The following is a 25,586-nucleotide window of genomic DNA, read 5'->3' as shown; positions in this document are numbered from 1 at the left end:
AATGTAAATATGCCAACTCTTTATGTCAGTCGCTTGAGACAAATAGCAAAGGAAGTGTTTAAATGTCATAAAAAACTTGCCCCTGTATATGTACAAGAACTTGTAAATGTAAACTCTAAACAATATTCTTACATGCGTAACAATGCTCTTGATGTCCCTCGTTTCAAGACTGTGACATATGGTAGGAATAGTTTTCGCTATAAAACCACCCAGGTATGAAACTCTCTTGAAGGGAGGAGGTATAACAGAGTATGATGTTACACATCGAACTAAGCATAAATTAGTAAATGCAGGTCACCTCAACAAAATAACGCCAAACGAAACCAAATTATATTGTGCCTGGAAGGGGATAAAATCAAAATTATAAAGGCTCAACAAATTCTTCTAAATTAAAGCTTGTACACAGCCATAGTTTTAGTAGAAGTTCATGATGATGCATGTTACACGCTATGCAAGGTGGCGGTGTTGTTTTAATAACGCCTCAGGTCCAGGCGCATTGTATGAAAAACGCTTTTGACCCACGCCTAATTGATTAAAAAAAGAAAAAAAGATATTCAAATTTAGTAAATAAATATAAATATACGTAAATAAAGCATACACTGGACATGCTGTGTATTAAAAATTGTGTATATAGATACTTGTACATTTAGAAAACAATCAGGTTAAAAAAAAATAATAAAAAAAAATAAAATATATATATATATATATATATATATATATATATATATATATATATATATATATATATATATATATATATATATATATATATATATATTAACGCATTCTTTGGTCTTGAATACGTTTTAGAATTTAAATAATGAGACAACTCGGAATTCGACAACAATAAGGGCAGTTCACATAACTATATATGTATATGCATACTGGACGAAACGTCCTGTTCTCAGAACACTTTTTTAACAATGAACTGTCCGCAACTCTTGCTCATCCTTCCACATTTAGAGTAGTTAAATATTTTTAAGGCAAGCGTGCTATCCAATTCCTATACTACATTATAAGACCAAAGTAATAAAATAAAATCAAAGAGTCAGAGCTGTGGGACCATTCTAGGTGTCATTCATTGAAGAGCCCGCGGCATTTTGAGATCAAAATTACTCGTTTGGCGAATATCCCACAAACTGGTGGGAATAAAACTCCTCATTTGGCCTCAAAAATATGTTTCAGTCACACTAGGGGATGTGGCGGGCTCAAACCATAATGCAGCCATAGTGCGCAGGCAAACCTTTATAACCCCAACAATAACAACATTCAGTAGTGTAGAGCTGTGGGACCACTCAAGATGTCATTCATCGCCGGTTTCGCGGCACTTTGGATACAAAATGACTCCTTTGGCGAATATCCCATCAACCGATGGGAGTAAAACTCCCCCTTTGGCTTCAAAATTCTGTTTTAGTCACACTTGGGGATGTGACGGGGTCAAGCCATAATGCAGCCATTATAGGGCGCGGGCAGACCTTTATAAACTCAACAACAACAACAACACTCTCTTCCAAATGACATCAGAACGAGCACAGACTATGGTGAGGACAGGAGATTGATCCAGACCTGGAGTGGCTTCAAGTGAGGCTGTTCTGTGTGTACATAGTTTGTACGGTATGTGTGTACCTGCATGTGTGATGTGCCTGTAATATATATGTGTGCATATGTTGTTTTAGAATGATTTAGTAGCTGCTGTCTTTGTCTTTCGTCTTGCTATAATTTTATGAGAGTGTAATGTATGCCTTCCGAGTTATGCTTTTGTTGTTTTACCATTAATTTCCTTTGTACTGCTGCATCATGCTTTTTAATTAGTTTAATGATATTTGTTTTATTGTATAATTTTACTTATTTTTTCAGGTGTGTCTTTCTATCTTATTCCATTTAATGTATTTAAGCGAGTCTCAGTTATTTTAGCTTTGCCAAATGATGTTTTTATTTTTTTATATTTTTTCTCTTTCATATTTTATGTATATTTGCATTATATTACTTTTACCATGTTTTAGACCCTTTATTTTCAAAACGTACTTATTTTGACAATAAACCTAGTTTTGAGACAGAGAGTTATATGAAAAATACTGACTGGTTTGATCAAGAATGTGTTAATTCTCGTAATGTTTATTTGAATGCATTAAACTTGTATAATTGTGATAAAACAAATGTAAATAGGTTAGATTTATGCGAACGTATAATGCAATATAAGAATATTATACGCAAAAAGAAAAATGCATTTTATGTACGCAAAATGTCTGAAATAGAAAATTTGAAGAAAGCTAAACCAAAAGATTTTTAGAAATATTTTAAAAATAAGAATAAGTCGGTTTCTAATAAAATAGAGTTAGAATCCTTTCGAGAATATTTTGAAAATCTTGGCAGTAATGTGTTTGATTGTTCAAACGAAGAAGCGGAAGATTTTTGTGAAAATAATGATTTTAATAAACAAAATGAAACGTTCCCAGAACTTGACCAACCTATCGTTGTAGATTAAATTTTAAAAGCTGTTAAGTCTCTGAAAAGAGGAAAAGCATATGGCAGTGATTGCTTGCTAAATGAATATTTTATTGAAAGTATAGATTTATTATCGGCACATTTATGTGATCTATTCAATTGTATTTTGAACTCGGGTATTTATCCGGATAAGTGGATGGATGGTATTATAATCCCTTTGCATAAAAAAGGCAATGTTAATGATGTAAACAATTATTGAGGTATTACACTTGTTAGTTGTATGTCTAAGTTATTTACCTCTGTGCTTAACAAACGACTTGAATTTTTTTGCAATGAACATAACATAATTTCGGATGCACAATTCGGATTTCGCAAAGGCAGATCTACGGTTGATGCAATATTTATACTTATGTCATTAGTACAAAACTATTTAAATGAAAATAAACGATTATATGTTATATTTGTCGATATGATGAAATGTTTTGATTCCATATATAGAAATGCATTATGGCTTAAAATGTATAAATGTGGAATCCAAGGCAAAATTCTTAGAATTATACGCGATATGTACAAACAAGTTAAATCCTGTGTCAAATCATGTTCTAATTATTCTGAGTATTTTAATTATGCTGTTGGCTTACGCCAAGGGGAGGTAATGTCCCCTCTTTTATTTTTTATGTTATTCGCAGATGATATGGCCATTGTAGGTAAAACACCTAAAGAATTGCAAGATCATTTAGACACATTATTCGAATATTGTAATACATGGGGGCTCAAAGTGAATACCACTAAAACTAAAATTATGGTTTTTTCGTAAACGTGGTGGGTTATTAGACACTGAGCGTTGGACCTATAATGGAAACGTTATCGATGTAGTAAATGATTTTAACTATCTTGGAACTGTTTTCAACTACACGGGTAATTTTGCACTTAATCAAGAACATTTAATTGGCAAAGCCCTTAAGGCTATGAATGTTCTATTATGCAAATGTAAAGATTATGACATTAGTCCAAAAACGTTTTACCAATTGTTTGACGCTTTTGTTTTGTCTGTTTTGAATTATGCTTGTGAAATTTGGGGAAATTCTAAATCAAAAGAAATAGAGAGAATACACTTAAAATTTTGCAAAAGAATACTGAAGGTTAGGCCAAATACATGTAATGCCTGTATCTATGGTGAACTAGGAAGATATCCGCTTTATATACATAGATATATGAGAATAATGAACTATTGGTTTAAAGTAGTTAAAACTGATAATATTATTTTAAAAACTGTATATGAGCAAGCTTTGTCAGATTGTAATAATGGTAAAAGAAATTGGGTATCAAATGTTAAGAATTTGTTAGACGCGCATGGTTTTTCTTATATATTTGACAATGTTGCCAATATAGATTGTAAAGTTTTTTTGTATGAATTTAAACGTAGATTACTAGATATTTTTCAGCAAAATTGGCTCGGAACACTTAACAATAGTACAGTTTTAACTATATATAAAGAGATTAAACCTTCATTAGAATACGAAAAATACCTCGATATTTTACCAACAAATTTACGCTTGTACTTCTCCAGACTAAGGTTATCTGTATTTCCTCTGAGAATTCAGACTGGTAGGTATGCCAGAAACCGAATACCTCGAGAGGAGCGGTACTGTTTAACTTGAAATACTAACGATATTGAAGATGAATTTCATTTTATATGCATATGTCCATGTTATTCCGATGTTAGGAAGAAATATTTAAAACGTTGTTACTATATGCACCCTTCCGTATACAAATTTCTACGATTATTGAAATCAAATGATAGAAATGAATTAATTAAACTAGCTTTGTATATTAAATATGCTCTTGTTATTCGAAATAATTTGTTGAATGTTGAAAGATAAATATTAAGTTCAGCCTCCATTTTTGTTACACATAGTAAATGATAGTATGTTGCTTTGTTACACATAGTATGTTGTGTTATATAAAACAAAAACGTATTTACCATTACATGTTGTATATACACGTTGACATGTTTTATGAAAATATATATGTTTATGTAGATGATGTACATTGTACAAGTCTGAATAAAAATGTCTGTCTGTCTGTCTGTCTGTTAACTTATCACTTTTATATAGGTTTATAGTATTTTCCTACTATGTACTTAAGAGTTTCTATGCCAATTCTATATATGTTTTAATCAACTTAATTGTACTCTTGTGATAATTGTGTTTAAATTACCCCTCTTTTACAGGACTTTTGTTTGATTGTTACTGCATAATCATGTTTTGTCGGACAATAGCTTGTAGCTAGTGTGACCATGTTTGAATATTACCGACATTAAATAAAATTATCTTATCTTGTCTTGTCTTATTAATAACACTGATTAAATGTTCATTTATTGATTTCACTATCTTTTCAACAGCTAGTGTGAATAGTTATACGTTTTCTTCTTTATTATTTTGATTATAAACTGATATGTAACTTATACCGGATAATTTATAAGTGTCTTTACGGTTAATAAGGTTTATTTAATATCAGAGCGAACCAAAGGGTCATTTATCCTTGTATATATATCTCATACTATTTTTTTCGTTCGGCTGTCACTTCAGCAACAAACCAAAAGGGTTCCGTTGGAAATGATTTCAATCAACGTACTTTATATGGTTATATAATATATGGTTATATTACATCGCAAGATCTAAAAAGTACTTTTATACACATATTTATAGACTTTTTCAAGAACTTTTTGGACTTCATATACATATTAAAGGGACTGTGTCACAGATTGGCACCAAAAAAGTGTTTTTCTGTAACGAATCTCAGGACAATTATCTAATAGAATGTGTTACGCTTTGATATCATAATTGTAAAAAAAGTACCAAAATTTAAACAAAATTGTGTCGGAGAACGGGTTCGAACCCGGGTCGCCAAAATTGAAGTCCAGCGTCTTACTCAGTGAGCTACAAAGGCTCACACTAATCGGGTGACATAATTAAGCTATACACCTACCTCGGTAATATCACGTGATAACACCGACTAGCCAATCACGCATAAGGAATGAATTCTACCTGGTAGACATACCCAGTAATCTTTTTTAATGGAAAAAATACAATGTAACTGCTAAACTTAAATAAATTGTAACCTATGTGGTACTTCAGTTAGTATTTTTCAATGCGTTGTACACATCGATGCCAAGTTTATGTCAGTTTTTGACAAACATTTTTTTCGCTATTTTATCATACGTGAGACAGCCCCTTTAAGAACATTTACAAAAAGTAAACATTTTCAGACAGTGCCTTTTCGGTACTATACTGAAGGCCTTTAAAGGGTCTCGCTCATGATCATGCACCTTTTAATATGAAATAAAGTGTGGCAAAGCGATTGGTTGTTGCGTGATTGGTTGATTGGCATGATCACGTGACGTTAAAAATGTGTTGTTAAAGGGTCAAAATATCAAATACTTTCTTATTAGTCCGCGTGGCCAAGTTTATGCCATGTTATGCAAGGTGATGGTGTTGTTTTAATAACGCTTCTGGTCCAGGCACATTGTATGAAAATTGAGAAAATAAATTATATGAATTATGTGAATATACACTTGACCAGGGGCTACATGTGTATGTCTAGATAGTCCAGTATGGATGATAATTATCCCGCAGATGCATATTTAAATGGAACAAAATCGGGCTCGGGCCGGTGGAAATATTAAAAAAATAAATGAAAAAAACAACAACAACATATATATGTATCAACATTTAAGAGAACAATCAGGAAAATAAATCAATTTAAAATAAAAAAAATATATAAATATCAACGCATTCTTTGGTCTTGAAGAAGTTTTGGAATATAAATAGTGAGGCAACTCGGGATTCGACAACAAATAGGTCGGTTCACATAATTATATACGTATGCAGACTGGACAAAACGTCCTGTTCTCAGAAAACTTTCTTGCCAAGGAACTGTCCGCGAGTCTTCCTCATCCTTTAAAAAAATCCAAACTTACAATAGTTAAAGATGTTTAGACGCGCGTGCTATCTATCTTTAAATAACAACAAGTTAAGACCAAAAGAAATAAAACCATATCCAATAGTCAGAGCTGTGGGACCACTCTAGATGTCATTCATCGTAGGACCATCGCCATTTGGGGTTCAAAATTACTCATTTGGCGATTATCCCACAAAACGTTGTGAATAAAACTCCCCCTTTGGCATAAAAAATATGTATCAGTCACACTTGGGGACGTGACGGGGTCAAGCCATAATGCAGCCACTTTAGGCAGACCTTTATAAACTCAAAACTGTGACAACACCGTGTGGCCAAGTGGTTAAGCCGTCGTTTTTTTTATTCCCCTTGACTTTATCGGCATGGGTTTGCCACTAAAATCAAAATATGTTTTTAAACTTAAGATGTATTTTTTTTCTGCAGTTTCTATACCATACAGTCAAATGAGTGTTTTCAGATGCATTATCTCGAAATCTTATTTTTGGTCCAAAAACAGCAAACTCCAATTGCATATTCTTTAGTAAATTGGTCTATTGTTTGGTTTGGTTTATAAGTCCATAAATTGCTGTTGAATAATCAAATCATTTTATTCACAAACTGTCCAAAAATAATCTGAGAATAACGTGTCGATTTTTTTTAACCAACATGGTTAGTGGAGAGTTCTCGATTAAAACTCAAGGTTTTCTACACTTTAACCCTAGAGACCTATCATTCTAACATTCGGAACTCCTCGGCCATTTTTTCAAAAACAACCTCGGATGTATATGGACGGTTTACATACTTAAAAAGTGGTACGTTTAAGTCCGCTGCAAATAGATCGCGTAGTAATCTTATTTAGTAGTTAAAATTTATGACTTAACTCTTGGGAATCGTAATTATGTTTGCAATAATACACTTCACTGGCAATCAATTTAAACTGAGAGCAATGAATACAACTCTTAAACACTACATTTAATTAATGCTTTTATTAAAAAAATACGGACTACTTCAACAGATGTTCCGGCATACATCCGAGGTTGTTTTTGAAAAAATGGCCGAGGAGTTCCGAATGATCATTCTAATTTTAGTTTACTGTGACGTCCGTTTTCACGTCACGTGACCAAACTTGACTATCAACAAGCAAGATGGCTGCAGAAATTAAGAATCCTAATCAAGAGCTTGTGAAAGGCAATATATTCGAGATAGGCCCACGCTACACAAATTTGCAATATGTTGGCGAAGGCGCATATGGGATGGTTGTGTAAGTTTCTTACATTTTGTTGCATTACTGATTGAATTATAGGATAAGCTCGGATGAACAGCGGAAACGTGCATTTCAAAATTATGCGACATTCCTTCTGCCTCAACGCTATTTTCCCACGTATTGTGTGATATTGTATTATAAATATCAATAAAACAATCAAAACCTAAGGTGTTGAAATAAATTGAATTGTGTAACCACATTTGAAAGTCAGTTGTATTTGCAGTTGTGGTATGGTGGGTGGGGTACAAGCACCTGTTCCAATTAAAATTGTATTACCAGATATCTGGACTTGTTGTGTGATCTGATATCATAAAGGTGTCTCATGAAAAAAATATGTCATTAATTGCTATGTTGTTAACTTTCTGATGATTCTGTAACTCAATTCCATTAGTTATTTTGTTTGTCATGATGAGTTTTTAATTTGATCAGCTGTTGTGTCAATGTAGTCTAAAATAATAGACGTGTTGTACAGAATTCTTCCAATCCCAAACGTCTAAATGGGTTTGTGCAAAAGCAGGGGGGTTTTGAAAAAAATATTGAATTGTATTTAGGGAAGTATTTTATGTTTGAAATGGATGATAAAGGTTTATATTCATATTTTATCATGTATGTGCAACGATATTTTGCACAGAACAAGCATTAAATGCATTAAAATACAGGATTTACCTAGATAATGAAACTTGACTGACACAGACAACCATTATGCCAATCATAATAACTCGACCATCCTGGCAAGCTTCGAGATAGACGTCGTAAATACAATCATAACAACTCGGCCATGGCTGAAGTGTTCATCATAATTCCTTGGATATTTATTTTCTGTGTACAGAAATAATATAAAATAACATTATCTGGTAATATTTCTTGTTTTTATGATATTTTATAGATGCAATATGCTTTAACCCAGAATCCCAATCGAAATTCCTACCCACTTTTGGTACAAAACAATTTGTACATGAAGGATTTGCCATATCAAAAATCGTAAAAAAAATCTGTCAACGTACAATTATTTGGACTAGTGTCAATGGTACTACATTTTCTTGATTTGTTTTGCATGTAATCTCAGTTTATCCTACACAATGTGGGAGGGTAGAATATTTCTTTCAGAAATCATCTTCTCTTCTATTTGGGGTCTAAACCATTAAACGTTTGGTAAAAACAATTTCATCTTGTGGAATTGGGAATGTGGCCTTTTGAGGATGTCAATGAAAATTTTGTTACCTTTTCATCTTTTGCTCATCGGACAACTTGCTGAATGTTGGAACCAAACTGACTCAATGTAAAGGCAAAAGGTCAAGAATGTTAATGTAGCATTTCATGTATCATCTGCGTTTTATTTTTAACAACCTAAAAGTATAGATCAAGTAAATACTAGGTTGAGGGTTTGAACTTTGCATTCCATTTCCTGCTACACATTTCCAACACCTCTTTATGTACTCTTAATGGATGACATAAAATATGTTTCTCTGACATTAAGTCAAAATGCTGAACCCATGAAATATGGTATGTTGAAACTGAACCCACTCAAGGTTTACTGGTTCAAATCTTAGTTGTTCCAAATCGCAAGATGAAGCTGAAATGAAGGAAGTTGTTTTGATATTAACAGGTTTTAAAGTTCAGTCGCCAGTCTACAAAATGTTTTTGTTGTAAAAGAGCATGCGTTATCTGTAAGATTATGTTGATTATTTATTCATTTATTGTTTTTGTTATTTCAGGTCAGTCACAGATAATATTACAAAGACAAAAGTAGCAGTGAAGAAAATATCCCCATTTGAACACCAGACTTACTGCCAAAGGACATTAAGAGAAATAAAAATTCTAACAAGATTTAAGCATGAAAATGTAAGTAAGAACTTCCGCTATAATTTTTTCCTTCTGGTAATCCAGTGCTCCAGCCAGGATTTGAAAAGGGCAGGGTGCTAGGTTAAAAAGGGCACTTTCAATGAGCCTTGATCGGGCGCTTGCAACGGCCAATGTTGAATTTTTATTGTGTATTTGTTGTAATTACTTTCAATCCTAATAGTTAGTTATGAATACCTTACCTGTTTTCTTTAATTTAGTGTCAAAACTATTTCTATTTATTATTTTCATACTTATTTCTGAAAATTGACTCTGTCAAACAAAAAGGGCACAGCTGGGTGTAGTTAAGGGCAGCAGGGTGCTGGAAAAGGGCAGCAGGGTGCCCCACCCTGCTATTTAGGCCTAGCTGGAGCACTGGTAATCTGATCAACCATTGACTGTTAAAACAATTTTTTTTTTTGTCTTGGAATGATCCATTTTTGCATAATTGTCTGGGAGCCAGTGAATCAAGACAGCTGATAGAATATCAGATTACTGTTTTTTATACTGTGAAATCATTAATGTTCGTGGGGCATTAATGTTCGTGGTTTTCGTGGGTAGGGTGATCCACGAATTCAAGATCCCACGAAATATAAACCCTTTATTCACTTTTTCAATTGCCTTGTTACGTACATACTCTAGTATATTATTTACAGAGGTCGCAGTATACAGTGTTAACACCTGTCTCACTGTATAACTTACGATCATTATTCTGTTAATATATAATTACTGCATTTAACAAATAATGAACCAAATCAATTAAATGTGTTTTATGAACCAAATGACAGTTATAAGCACGTGTTTAAACGTGCGCTGTTAATGAAAATCTCCAAGTTTACAAGATGTGCGTGATGAGTGTCCATACTCGATTTTTTTATTTAATGAAATAATTAATCGATTACTAGTACATCGAAGGTTACTAAGCACCGAACGTGACAATATACGCAACGTTTCGGTGTTTTCACAGTTTGCAAAATTCTTAATTGGCATTCAATGGCTTCCCCTATCTTTATTTATGATCAGGGTACATCTTCTTTTATTACCTTTATTCCCAATTAAATCGATAAGTGACATGGTTATATGCACTAATTGGCATGTCGTACCACATTGGCGAGTGTCATAAACCGAGTGACATAGAAGGCGGAAATCACGGGCCAGCGCGTGGATATTATGCAGACGATCTAGGACGATCGCATCTTCGATTTCATTTTTTTTTTCAAAAATGAAAATCCACGAATTCAAGTACCCACGAAATTGTTTTTATTCGGCAAACCACGAAATTTCATGCCCACGAACATTAATGATTTCACAGTATTTATGTTTGAAAATTGATGTTTTATGGCTAAAAGCATTACTAACAGAAATGAAATTTAGATCTGTTCTATTGTGAGTCATCTTATACAACTGAATTGATTAAAGGCATTGATACCAAAATCAGCTGATTCCGAGACAAAAACTTAAAAGAAAAATTCTTTATTTGTTAGCGTGCAGCATTCTCTTGACAAGTATTTTTGAAAGTATTTAAAAAAAATATTTGAAGGAAAAAACATTAAATTTCAATCCTGCTACATAGTCAATTAATCAGTATATGCTCCGAAGAAAATATTTATTGCTGTAATTCCATGTGACCTAGTAAAAGTGTGTTCGGGCATATGGAATATTTGCTTTTTTCTAATCTATTTTGAGTCAAAATTTGGCCCCATTCCCAATGCTAAAGTCAAATATACATTATTTTTTTTCCAAATGTGAAAATTAAATTCCCATTTTGTTATTTAATAATTTTATTTTATTTTTTAATCAAATAAGATTGACCCAATGTGTTGGAAGAGTTTGTGTATTGTTAATGAAACAAACAAATTAAACTATCACATATTTTTTATCTTTACTGTCTATTGTTTGAAGCATTTCAAGGCTTTATTTGAATTACCAATTTTAGTAAAGGATGCATTTTTCCCAATCAGATAGGCCCCTGTGGCACCTTTCCTGTTTCCAAAACAAACACCAACAGTGGATGAATCAGGGCTTCCATTAAAGGAAGTTTGGAAGTATATTACTCCCTAGAAATGGGTTAAAACTTCCAAAATTGATTCCTTGGAAGTACAAAAACTTCCATAATTTTGAAGAAAACTTCCAAAGTTGAAAGCTTGGAAGTACAAAAAATCAAAACCTTTTGTCAATATTACTTTTATAGTCATAATTTCAATCAGTTTAAGTGTTTTTAAGTAAAAGGAATTATAATAATATAAGTTAAAGTGAAAATTATTTGATTTTTAATATATTTGTTGAATAATAGTTGAAAAAGATATTGTATTATGGAGACTAAAACTTCCATATTTCAGTGTAAAACTTCCAAAAGTGATTCACAGGAAGTTCACACTTCCAGTTTCAAATTCTTAATGGAAGCCCTGATGAATGTGTCACTTCTAAGGTCCATTACTCAGATATAAAAGTTGTTTTATTGGTAATGTAGGATGCATGATTTGTGTTTATGTACCATGCAATTTCAATGAGTTTTAAGATTTAACATTTCATTTCAGATTATTAACATACAAGACATTATCAAGGCAAATTCCTTGGAGGAGATGAGAGATGTGTATCCTTTTCTGTGGCAAAGCTATTTACCCAGAATTGAAAATTGTAGCAACTGATGATAGTGGAATGGTAAAAAATGTTTCTTGAATTAGCAGTCACACTTAATTGTATACATGCATACCCATAGTGGACTGGATTCGCTTGGATCAGTTATGTAACATTTTAAGAGTTATTGCCCTTGACTTGAGTTAATGAAAAAAGCGATTATAAATGTGTAAGTCTGAAGCCAGTTCTGTGAGACTTATTTGACAGAATTTTGTGCAATTAACAAAATATTTAACTGTATAAGTTATAACCATAGAGTGATCCTTAGTTAATGTGCCTTACTTAATGAAAAGGTTAAATTGTCCATCCAAATGCATTACTATGTAACCAATGAACATAATGTTCTAGTCTAAGAATGTATAGGTGTGTATACAATTAATCATGGAATGGTGGTGTATGCTTAAGTTTTGGTCAGGTTGGGCCTTAAAAACAAAAACATTTTTTAAGTGAGTGTTTTAATACGTAGTTTAAAACATTTAAAGCTTTATACAGAATATTACTTTAACACCATTCTCCAATGTCAATGTTCTTATATAAAGCCTAATAAAAAAATAAAGAAAAGCCTTCCTACCCTACCTGTATTTGTAAAGGATGTAACTATCACCAAACCATTTTTGGGGGCGAGCCTAGGGTCAGTTATTGCTCTTTAATTGATGAATAAAGCCTTCACATAATTAATTTAGAAAATTTGCTCTTATGCCTTATCATTTAAGGCCTAATACGTTTGGTTTGAGCTACCCAGCCTACCTTCAAATAAGGCCCCTAACCCAACCATTTTTAAAGTCAGTTGGTAAAAAAAGTCTTTGTGGTTTTATATGAATTTTAAAAGTGTTCAAGCTTTATATAGAATATTACTTTAATACCATTCTTTAATGATGACAATAACGTTCTTACATCAAGGTTATAAAAAAAAGCCTACTACCCTACCTGTTTATGAATGGATGTTAGCCTAACCAAATCATTTTATTTCTTTGGCCTTATGTTCATATGCCAGATTTTGTAGAAATAACGTAAAGAAATAATATTGAAGAAAAGATATCGCAACATTTTCATAGCAGAAAAGTAGGATCCTTTGCAGCTTTTCCTCTATGTTTCTAAACTTTGAAATAATGCTTACATTGAAAAGACAAATAGTTCTCGAATTGGTTTTTCTATAAATGAAAGAGATTAGCGGAGACTTGAGAAGTTTCTCTTACTTAGATTTTGTTCAAATGTGAGACTATTCCTGGTTATGTTTGATGACTAATGGGTGGGTCCGTAAAAATTGAATGCTTATATTTTCGTTATTGTATTAAAATAGTTGATTTATAGTTCCTATTCTGTTCCGATACGGGTAGTATGACTATTGCGTTTCTAGAAAACTAGATATCTCTTTAGTGTATACACCAAATAACTTGATCCTTGGATTTTAGACTCATGGGATTGTATTTAATAACCACCATAAATTTAATGTAATTTCAACCGTAGATTCTGCTTGCTTTAATAGGACTCTAATATTAATAAGCCGATAGACTGAATGGAGTCACTGTGGCATGTCTCGGGATAAGTTTATAGAATTATTTTGAGTTCCGCCCTTGGACTCATTAAATGTTGTTAAATCTGATAATTATATGTTTTGTTTGACAAATGCTGTTTTACAGCATTTTTTCCCACTAATATTACTCTCTGGTTTGATGCATTTTAGTCTTGTCACGGTGGTCTGCTCAAATTATTACTTATCATATGTATGGTTGATCCACGGTCTAGTTAAACATGCTGAATATTAAGGTAGGTCGGTCGGTCTGTCGGTTTTCATGGTTTCCGGACGATAACTCATGAAAGGCTAGACAGATTTGAAAAATTTTTGGTACACAGGTGTAACATCAGAAGATACAGCTCAAGTTCGATATTGGGGCTGGTGGGGTCAAGGTCACTGTTACTAAAAATAGAAAAACGGTTTCCGGACGATACCTCATGAAAGGCTTGACAGATTTGAACAATTTTTGGTGCACAGATGTAACATCAGAAGATACAGGTCAAGTTCGATATTGGGGCTGGTGGGGTCAAGGTCACTGTTACTAAAAATAGAAGAACGGTGTCCGGACGATAACTCATGAAAGGCTAGACAGATTTGAACAATATTTGGTACACAGATGTAACATCAGAAGATACAGGTCAAGTTCGATATTTGGGCTGGTGGGGCCAAGGTCAAGGTCATTGTTACTAAAAATAGAAAAACGGTTTCCGGACGATAACTCATGAAAGGCTTGACAGATTTGAACAATTTTTGGTACACAGGTGTAACATCAGAAGATACAGGTCAAGTTCGATATTGGAGCTGGTAGGGCGAAGGTCAAGGTCACTGTTACTAAAAATAGAAAAAACGGTTTCCGGACAATAACTCATGAAAGGCTAGACAGATTTGAACAATTTTTGGTACACAGGTGTAACATCAGAAGATACAGGTCAAGTTCGATATTTGGGCTGATGGGGTCAAGGTCATTTTACTAAAAATAGAAAAACGGTTTCCGGACGATAACTCATGAAAGGCTTGACAGATTTGAACAATTTTTGGTTCACAGGTGTAACATCAGAAGATACAGTTTGGTACATAGGTGTAACATCAGAAGATATAGGTCAAGTTCGATATTGGGGCTGGTGGGGCCAAGGTCAAGGTCACTGTTACTAAAAATAGAAAAATGGTTTCCGGACGATAACTCATGAAAGGCTAGTTTTCTTGTCATCAGTATAACTTCTAAATTACTCAACAGATTTAAATAAAACAATACATGCATGATAAAAGAAGATGCAGTGTGCAGTAACCTTGGAGTTATGGCCTCTTTTCAAAGGAATGGTTTGCCATTCCTGTGTCCAGGCGGCATTTGGGGGTATTCGTCACTCCTGTGACAGCTCTAGTTATATTTTTATTTATGACCCTTAAATTACTTATGAAGTGATCACTGACATGGGTATCTGCGCTTATCATAAACGCAGCGTGATATAGATGATACATAGTACGATGTTAGTGGATGGTAAATTATCAGACGATTTAGGATTGCAGTTTCGACTATTTATTTTTTTAAACCAAAAATTTAAGTGCACGCATTTAAGAACCCATGAAATATCAAGCCCACAAATATAAAAAATTCCACAGTAGGTGCATTTAATAGTGACGGTAAAAAATAATCATTTCTTAAAGAAGAAGGGATGATCAAATTCAGGATTAATTTTGAAAGCAGGATTAAGAGTTTTCTTTTTAAACATGCTGTATATCTTTAAGAAGAAAATGCTGGACACTTGCATTTAACTTATAAGATGTAACTACGTGAACTATTTTCAATTTTTTATAAAATTGTTTTTTAACAGGGACCCCTTATCCTTTTCTATTCCTCTGGCCTGACTTCTTTTTTGCTCCAAATAAATTCTCAGGGTTGGGATTTTCATTCAGTTTCCACCCTTCGAAAACACAACAACAACAACAACATGTCTTAAGACAGAAATGCCTGTCAGAACCTAACACCAGGGACAAGATGCTTGACACATCTAAATGGGAAAAATAGCGGTAGAAATCAATGAGTGTTCAAGGCAAGGGAACAGGCTTAGTGTGAAAGAAGCTGGCAAGAATTTCTCTTAATATTGAATGTCACAAGGCTCAAGACAGATTTATTAAACATTGGGGCCTGTGAGTATGCATATACTGGAGACATTAGACGGAAATAATATTCCAAGCATCTGGGAATTCCCGATTTAGCTGATCTTATACTGCCACAGTTAAAGGGGCACAGTACAGGTTAACAATTCAAAGATGCCCAAAAGAAACATTGATGTCAATGCATTGTGTTAAACTCATAGATGACTTGAATGATCAAACAAAAAAAGCATATGATTTGTGTACAGATAGAATACAGATAAAAATATTATCGATACATGAGAATTGTATTTTGGCGTTTTTTTCTACTGGGTACTTTGTGGCTATGCAACTATTAATTTAAAGCCACACTCATATTATTTATTTTTTTAGGTTTATATTTTTTATCTCACAGTACACAAATCATAATAATGCTTTGTCTGTTTTGATCATTAAGTCAAATGAGCTGAACATAATAGTGCATTAAAATGAATACATTTATTTTGTGCATCTGTGAAGCGTAAAACCTTTATTGGGGCCCTCTAATGCATGTAAACTGGATCGTTTTATTGGGGAAGCTTATACCAGGTTTATCTTTAATACTTATTACTTTTCTTAAAAGTTGATTTTACAGATATTCATGGATTTTCATCTGAAAATAAAATTACAAAAAAAGCATATCAAATTATGAGGAAAATATTTGTTACTTATTTATGATAAAACACTATCTATTATGTTTGTAGATAAATCAGTCTTATCACAATGTTAACAAATAAACATGCATAGTTCCTGTATGAAATCTGTTAAATTAATACATATAATATAAACCCTGTGTTGGATATGCATGTATCAACATTAATGATCTTGGGAGAAGGTTTTGTATGGAGCCTTTTCTATAAAAGATGCACATTAGAGGTACTGCCGTTTGCAAATAAACATAATTGTCATTCAGTTAAACAAGGCATTATTGCAATGCCATGATGCACTGGAGAGACTGCGAATTTGTAACACACCAACAGCAGCTTCTCCAATGATGTGATTGTCATAAATTTTGAAATCACTTAATTTGCCAAATAAAACCCCGCAATTTAAGAAGCAAAGAAATTAACATTGACTGCAAAATAACAATAAATCTACACATTACATGTATGCATATATTTTTGACATGTAAATCGAAATGTTGTGTAGTCACTGAACATGTTGTTTCTTTGCCATTTTCCTTGACTCCTGGGAAGCTATATTGTCCAGTGTTTAATGGAGACAGACATGTACAAGCTCCTGAAGACGCAGACGCTGAGTAATGACCATGTGTGCTACTTCCTCTACCAAATCCTGCGCGGGCTCAAGTACATTCACTCTGCTAACGTGCTCCACAGGGATCTCAAGCCCAGTAATCTGCTACTTAACACCACTTGCGATCTCAAGGTGGGTGCCAAAACATGTTATTATTAAAAACATGATATTAATAATATGTAAGATTTATGAATTTCAGTATATTTTTCATTTAACATGCATATTCACTGGCCGTTCAAACCAATAATGTAGGCAGTTTAAGCTTTGGCCTGAATATCATTTTAATAATAGATCATGATATTAAAAGAAATGTCTCTTTATTCTAGTCAAGCTTCCATGAGTATGTAAAGTTTTTAATAAATGTATTTTATAAAAAGATCTCTTGTGTATGTATTTTAATTACAATGTGTTACAGATGTGTATTATAATTAACAAGCCATTTCTTACAAATAAAATAAACTTCATTCAAGAACTTTAATGAAATAATATTTTTTATATATCTTTGTCATTTCAGATATGTGATTTTGGTCTCGCAAGAGTTGCAGACCCTGACCACGATCACACGGGATTTCTGACAGAGTATGTGGCCACGCGCTGGTATCGTGCCCCCGAGATTATGCTGAACTCTAAAGGCTACACCAAATCTATTGATGTCTGGTCTGTTGGGTGCATCCTTGCTGAAATGCTCGCAAACAAGCCACTCTTTCCTGGAAAGCATTGTAAGACATTTTTACACATTCTATACTACAAGGATATACTGATGAGTTCGAGCACAGTGTATAATTAACATCTCCTAAAAAAAATATGCATTAATGAAATAATTGTCGAAGGTGTAGAACTACTTGCCTCTGTCTGTATGTAGATCTGGCCGTTTTTCTGTGTCAGGGTATCTTTGTCATGCAGTGGTGGAGTTTATAATTACTTTGCACTTGTGTTCAGTACATTAAAATGACAAGTGCGAGACATACATGTACATCCCTACCTCAAGCGTCAAGGTCACATTTGAAGGTTTATCATTATGGAATGCTGCATATATGCATATACATCTGATCATAATTCAAATTTTAAGTCTTTCATTAAACTCATTTTAGGTTATGTGTTCGGGTTATGACTTGGATTCCTGCTGCAGCACTTCCATTAAGAATTTGAAACTGGAAGTATGAACTTCCTTACCATAAATATTGAAAGTTTTTTGCTGAAATGTGGAAGTTAAAGTCTCTCAAACACTACAATTACATTTTGTTCCATTATTTTTCAACTTCAATGTTAAAAAATTAAAAAGAAATTTCAAAACACTATTTCTTGACAACATCTCACTTTTATAGAATAATTATTCATGTAACTTCAAGACTGAGTGAAAATGTCACCATAAAAGTAACATTGACAGCAGGGGATGATATTTTGAACTTCCAAGCCTTCTTTCAACTTTGGAAGTTTTCTAAAAAATGGTGGAAGTTTTTGTACTTCCAAGGCATCAGTTTTGAAAGTTTAAACCCATTTATAGGGAGTAATTAACGAAAGCCCTGTGTTTGCTATGCTTACTGTGACATACTATGTTCGACTGTAAATCTTAGTTAAAACTTTACTTAGGTTATGAAAATGTCACTGAGTTCATATGTTGTTTCCTTTCATAAGCCAGACTCACTTTTCTGACAGCGTTTATTTCTTAACTGTCAATATGGTAGAATGTTTTTGATGTTTGATATTGATTTATAATTTTCTAGACAAATAAGTCCTGGTGATGGACTAAAGCTACAGTCATTTGAAGGGAATGAACTGCTTTGGTGTCATATGACCTTTGAAATCTTAAGTGATATTTAACCTAAAAGTATTTATTTTCTCTCTAGTTAAGAATAAGTGGTGATGTGCTGAAGCCACAGTCATTTGACGGGAATTAACTCCTGATTTGGTGTCATATAACCTTTAAAATCTTTAGTAATATTTAACCTAAAAGTATTTATTTACTCTATAGTTTTGTCAAAGGGGTCACTCTACCAACAATTGAGCTTAAAAATAGCTATGAATTACTGCAGTAAAACAATGTCAGAAAATGTTGAAAGGCCTAAATAGCTTAAAGTTCAACAACTCTGCCATTGACAAGTGTGATGAGTACTGAAAATATGCCAAGAAAATTACACAAACGATAAGATTCAACAAAAACATGCAGCCCACATGCAGATAACATTCCAATCTTACAGTATCAACCAGAACTCTCAGCTGAACATGTGTCTAGTTGAAGAAAATTGTTTAAGTTTTAGAAAGTATTTTAAGGCCACAACAAATTGATCATTTGTTCGTCGGATTTGCCGCACCTAAAATTCGAAAAACGAAAAAAAAAAAAAAAACAACTTTTTTTGCGCCCGCACATACTATTTGGCCGTGCATATTTATATTTTTTGTTGACTTCTAAATTTCCTCTATTTTCTGAAATTCTTTGACTTAGAATTTAAACCTGCAACGTCGACCTCGCCTTTTTGAATGTAATTCCATGCTTTACATTCTTCGCGAGCAAACTTTCCTCGTGTCAGGACAAAATAAGGTCCGGGTAACCGCAAAATAGCCGATATTTGTTGACAGTCTTATTTGTCGGGAATATTTTGCAGGACGCACCGTTGTTATTCATTTCCGGTATTAAGTTTCAGGTTAATTTCAGTATTTGTAATGTAAAATACACGTTTTAAGTGAAAATCAGTGTCATAGTCAATGGATTATAGTCTTCAATAAACAACAAGAGTTTCACAGCGTTGAAGGCAATAATTATTTATGTGTGTTTTAAGTAATTTATTGTTTTGTACTCAAAATTTAGTGTTAAATAATAACTAAATCGGATTTTGAGTGCAAAACTTATATTAAAATACACGAACTCACAACTTACGGTACAACCATTGAACATGTTTTCCTGAGTTATTAAATTCTTAAATGTCTTAGTTTTCATATAATCATAATTGTTTAAAACAGATAAAAATAGTAGGACTTGTAAATGTTTAAATGTTTTAGAAACATTCTGTATTTATGCACCAGTCAATTGTAACCACGCCCCCCCCCCCCCCCCCCCCCCCCCCCCATGCCCTCCCCTCAGGTCCGAGAATAGCCGGGTAAATGAACCGTGTTTTAACCTTCCAGGTGGCCCCGCAATGCTGGGTGAATGCGGTGGATTTGCCCGGCGGGGTTGACTGGACCGAAAGTCCCTGCTATTCCCCAGACCTGGGGGGGGGGGGGGGGGGGGGGGCTGGTGGTTACAGTTGACTAGTGCATAACACATACAGTTTGAAAATAACATCAGTTAAATCAGAAAATAAAACCTTTTATAAGTAAAATGACTGTTTTAATTTTCTCAATTCTTTGTGCTTATCCAATTTTTTCTTTGACCGAGTTGTAGTAAAGTGGCCTGTTTCTTATGGTCATTGATGCTATGGGGCCATCATGTTATTCTTTTTAAGGCACGGACCTATACAGCATAGGTTAATGTCACTACAATTTTATCATGTGCTTCAAGAGGTTCAAATTTAGACCTGACCCAATATTTGGAAATGCTCAAATGATGAATTACTCTTACTAGTCTAAAATGTTTTTTTGTGATAGTAAGTTACAGAATGAATACAATAGTTTTCTTTTTGGTCCTCGAATAATTGCACGTTACTATGAGGAATGTTGTCTTTACAATATATCCACGTTTAAATTTAAGTTAATAGTATTAAAAGCACTGGATCTCATTGCCATTTGTTAAATATTGAGACAGATTTTCATGTGATACAATCAAAACCTTTTCATTTATAACTGGGAACCTTTGTTTGTAATTGAAAAGCATTTCTTGACATAATTGTATGATAAATTTGGTAAGAAATAAACTTTTTTATTTATTTTTTAATTTTTCGCTTTTCGCTCGCCTCTGATTTGCCTTAAATTTAAAAAAAGTTTGTTTTTTTTTTCGCTCGCTCGCTCCTACTTTTTTTTGGCAAAATCCGTAGAACAAATGATCAATTTGTTGTGGCCTAAGCAGCAATTTAATATCTATATAAGCTTGATAAGGGTTACAAAACACTTCATATTGTATTATTTGTTACCCGTGCACTACTCAACATGAGAAAAATAGTTCTGGCAAGCAATTCACAAATACACAATTCTGGTAATAATGCTATAACAAAAAGTTTGAAACCCATATAATAAAGGTGATAAATAATGATTTTATTGGTTTTAGATTTACAAATGTAGAAATAAAAGCTATTATTGCATCGGAAGCACTTATTTAAGATATTGTCATGGAGGTAAAACATCTGTATTTTTCCCATGAGGGGATATAAAACGGCATTAATGCTGTAGAATGTTGACTGTGATCCATTATAGCATGGCAATCCCTGTGATCATAGTTTATGTTGCATCTTAAAGGACTCCTTAAAGTTGTCCTTTTAAATGAACATATTTTATTTTTAAGCAAGCCGTGTGTTATGTTTCACCATCTTAAAGAACCTGTCATGTCTTAGCTCTGCTTAGATTATAAAGAACTGAACATAAAGAAAAAAGACAAATTGCTTTTACCAGATGTTAAATTGTCAAATAAGCCGACATAACCATATTACAAATATAATGATGTGACCTGCATCTGGACATAAGAAATATAAAATAATATAATTTTGCTTAAATGTACCTCGCAAATGTTTAAGGATTAAAATTCGACATGTTGCATTTTATCGGGGTATGGTATGCAATGGGGCTGTTCAAAATGGGTGGAGTCCGAAGGACTCCACCAACATTTTGAACTGCGCCATTGCTTACCATACCCCGATAAAATGCAACATGTCGAATTTTAATACTTATATTTACATTCATTTAAATCTACATTTCTGCTAAAATAAATTGATTATTCAAGAGCATTTTCTCTTTTCTTTCTCTCGTTGTTCTCAACGGTGGGTAAATTAGAACAGCTATCGTAACCTAATTGTATACGACAATAAATGCACAGATAAAATAGTTCCTTATTTATATGTTTATTTTCTATCTTTTCAAGGTCAAGAATATTATAAATACGTATTTTTGCATACAATGTGTGTTTTCGGTCCGTTATCGTGGTGTATTAAAACGCAAAAACCCGGGCGTTTTCGGTAGAAAACGGTCATTATTCAGTAAATTCACGTGCCGTTAATGCCCGTTTTTTTGTTTTACATATGCTCTTTTAAGGCCCGCATCATAACAATGAAGGCTGAGCGACCTGGTTTCTGACCGAAAGTTGGTCAACGATGCAAACTTTTGCACAAAAACATATTTTAGAATATATAATGTAGATGCATACAAATACCAAAACAGGAAATAAACCACAAAAGTCATATAACTTACATATTTTCTGCTGAGTTGTCTTTTCCTGGCAAGCTGATGTGTTTACCAAATAGTTTTTTCTGCAGTTGTTTTGACTATTAAAAGCACTAAATTATGTCTAAAACGACTAACTCCTCTGAACTTTTAGTTATTTCTGTCGATTTTATTCAGAACATACGACTTATATGGACATGATTCCACTATGTCGTATGCAATGAACAAAGAAATTTCAAATATTTTTTCTCTGATGCTGAAGATGCTGTACATTTTATCAAGAACATGTTTACAAAATTTTCAGGCTTAAATTAGTTATCAAAACAAATAATGGTTAAAGTAGGACTGCATAGGTAATTAATTGATTACCCAATAGGTATTGTGTGTAAATAATCCCAGTAATCCAGTCACTTTTCGAAAAACAACACTTTCAAAACGAATGAACACTGCAAAAAATGGCGTCGAAACAAAATGCAGCTGCCGAGTTATGTTGCGGCCCGAATCGAGCTTAATGTAAAACTTTTTCAATGACATCACTCATGACGTCATACAAGCACCCATTATAGAGGTTATTTTGAACTAATGTTTTTGCATTTTCGTGACATTTAACAGCATTTTTAAACACAAACTTTTCTTCAACTGTTCCATCCATCATGAAATTATCTACATTAAAATCAATCAAATAATCGTTGCTTATTTTGTTTTAACTGCTTTACTGCAGATTACAGTTTTGCATGTTGCCAATAATTGTACTACGATTTCATTAAAAAAAATAGTTCCGTAGTAAATATGCCCCGCCCCTTGGTATTATTGCGCCCAATGACAGGACAGAAGTATCGAACAAACGCACGTGATATCGATGGGAAATGCCATTGCACTTTATACAGAAATAAAGTGCAATTGATAAACAACAACCATCGTTAAGGAATGAAGTGTGAATGTAAATATTTAGGATTATGGCACCCTTTTGATGCTTGTGGTGCTTTTGCACAACTTTATACATTTGGCTACATTAAGTAAGCAGCCTTATGCATAATCCTGTGCATATTTTACGTAGAGATTTCTAAATTCCTTCATTTGTAATGGCACAAGATATGAATCTGTCTGACAGGGATGCCTTAAATTTGTATTGCATGTAAAAGTTTATGCCATTAATATTCCATGTACCTTAGGGGTTGTGGTAAATCAATCCAGATGATTATGAAAATCACTGGCCTGCATACTTGCCAAGCACCGGTAACTACACCATGTATCACACTTTTGTTACGGTAATTTTGAGTACAAACCATTGCATAGTTCCAGTTTTGCGTGTGATGTTTCACAGCTTTCTTTTTTTTGATTGAACGTTGCTATGTTGCATCCTTTAAAATATTAGCTGTAATTTGCAAATATTAAGGTCCTGAGTGAGCATTGTTGATATTTATATCTTCTTTGGAAGTTGGGAATTTATCCACTATATGTTGTCTTCTTATATAAATAAAAAATGCCTGCCACTATTTCTGCTACAACGGGGTTGGGCGTATCTTGGCCGCTGGCAAAGTGTTAGGTCAAAAGTGGATTGAAACCTGGCAGTTTCTTGCCTGAAAACAGGCCGCTCTTTTTACATCGGCCAGAAAATGACCAGGCCCAAAATACACCCATGGCAAAATCCCTTGGAATTGCTGGGAGATGGCATTCTTGTTTAGGTTTTTATTAAGACAAGTTAAAAGTTTACTTTTCTTCTCTAAAAAAAATTAGAATTGGAAATTTGGGAAATGTTTGATAATTTTACAAACATTTGAATTGAAGAACATTTATGCTAAGGTTGTCATTTTATTTTCTACAAATTGAGACACACTTCGATACATTTGAAGATTTGAAGAAGTTGTTATTTTATTTCACCTAAAACCATATCTTGAAATGTTCAGTCACATTCTTTTCTGCAACCTGACGACGCCCCCTAACAGCTGTGGCAAAACAGTAATTGCCGTATAAGCATGCACTTATTCAACATCTGATTGTACACAATGATTGTATTGAACATTGTTAAAACAACAACAACAAAAAATTAGCCAGTTACAAAATTAAATAAATGAATACTCAGCTGTGACTCAAATCGCCCACAAAAACAGAGTTAAAAACTCTTCGAAATAAAAACAACAACACTGGAAATGACTGTGTGCCCTTTTGCTGGTAGAAGGTATCAAGTCAGTGTCAGACCTCAATTGCAAAAATGGCTTATAATAGTTCAGTACTGCTAAATTTGATGTGAACTTAAAGAAACTGCCAGGTAGAATGACTATTCTAAATAATCAATATCAACCTGCATGAAATTCACATGCAACACTAATCTTTATAAACTTGTACTGCATCAGACAATCTGTTCTTTGCTATTCTACATAGCACTCGAAAATACAAATAATGTTACCTTCTTTAAGTTACTATAATGTTTTATATAACCCTCACCTTCTTCAAGCAAGTCTGATATTTTGTTTAACCGTCTTTGAGCACCTGTGATATAATGTTCACTATCTTCAAGCAAGTGTGATATTATGTTATACCATCTTTGTGGACCTGTGGTATAATGTTCACTATCTTCAAGCAAGTGTGATATTATGTTATACTATCTTTGTGGACCTGTGGTATAATGTTCACTATCTTCAAGCAAGTGTGATGTTGTGTTATACCATCTTTGAGCACTTGTGGTATAATGTTCACAATTTATCATTCATGTTTAAACTTTAAGCACCTTTGTTGTCATATTCAACTCTTCAAATACCTGTGTTATTATATTTTACCTGTAAAGCACCTGTGGTTTTCTATTCCAGACCTGGACCAGTTGAACTTGATCCTAGGGGTGATAGGTTCCCCTTCCCAGGAGGATCTCAACTGCATCATCAATGAGAAGGCCCGCGGATACATTCAGTCACTCCCCTACAAGTCGAAAATCTCCTGGGCACGCAGTTTCCCACGCGCTGACCCTAAAGGTTTGTTTGCTAAATGTTTTTGACAATACTGTAAAATCATGTTTAGTTGAATGTTAGATTTAGAACAAGTTCAAAAAACAAAATGTGTTCTATCCATAATTTGTGTGAAAACTTTAAAATTAAAAAACAACAACATTGATTGTAGTTGATATTTGAAACAAATCAGTCAATTACATACCAATCTGCTGATAAAGAAGTTATAGTGGAGTAGTAATAGAAAAGGTACTAAAGGTTTGACCTAGGTAACAGACTCGAAAATGATGCATATCTT

General features: G+C 33.4%; 1 protein-coding gene across 1 annotated transcript in view; it reads left to right on the top strand.

The window, feature by feature from the left end:
• Positions 1 to 7,514: 7,514 nt before the first annotated feature.
• Positions 7,515 to 25,586, top strand: part of LOC128231464 (mitogen-activated protein kinase 1-like) — a 29,551-nt gene continuing 11,479 nt past the window's right edge. The window contains exons 1-6 of the mRNA XM_052944324.1: positions 7,515 to 7,666; positions 9,385 to 9,511; positions 12,046 to 12,101; positions 16,988 to 17,177; positions 17,560 to 17,764; positions 25,157 to 25,315. Of these exons, the coding sequence (XP_052800284.1) occupies positions 7,551 to 7,666; positions 9,385 to 9,511; positions 12,046 to 12,101; positions 16,988 to 17,177; positions 17,560 to 17,764; positions 25,157 to 25,315 (853 nt within the window). The 5' untranslated portion in view covers positions 7,515 to 7,550. The remainder of the gene's footprint in view (positions 7,667 to 9,384; positions 9,512 to 12,045; positions 12,102 to 16,987; positions 17,178 to 17,559; positions 17,765 to 25,156; positions 25,316 to 25,586) is intronic.

The sequence above is a fragment of the Mya arenaria genome, chromosome 4 (assembly GCF_026914265.1).
Source record: "Mya arenaria isolate MELC-2E11 chromosome 4, ASM2691426v1".
Taxonomy (NCBI): Eukaryota; Metazoa; Mollusca; class Bivalvia; order Myida; family Myidae; genus Mya; species Mya arenaria.
The sequence above is the reverse complement of the archived record's forward strand: the minus strand, read 5'-3'. Positions and strand labels throughout refer to the sequence as shown.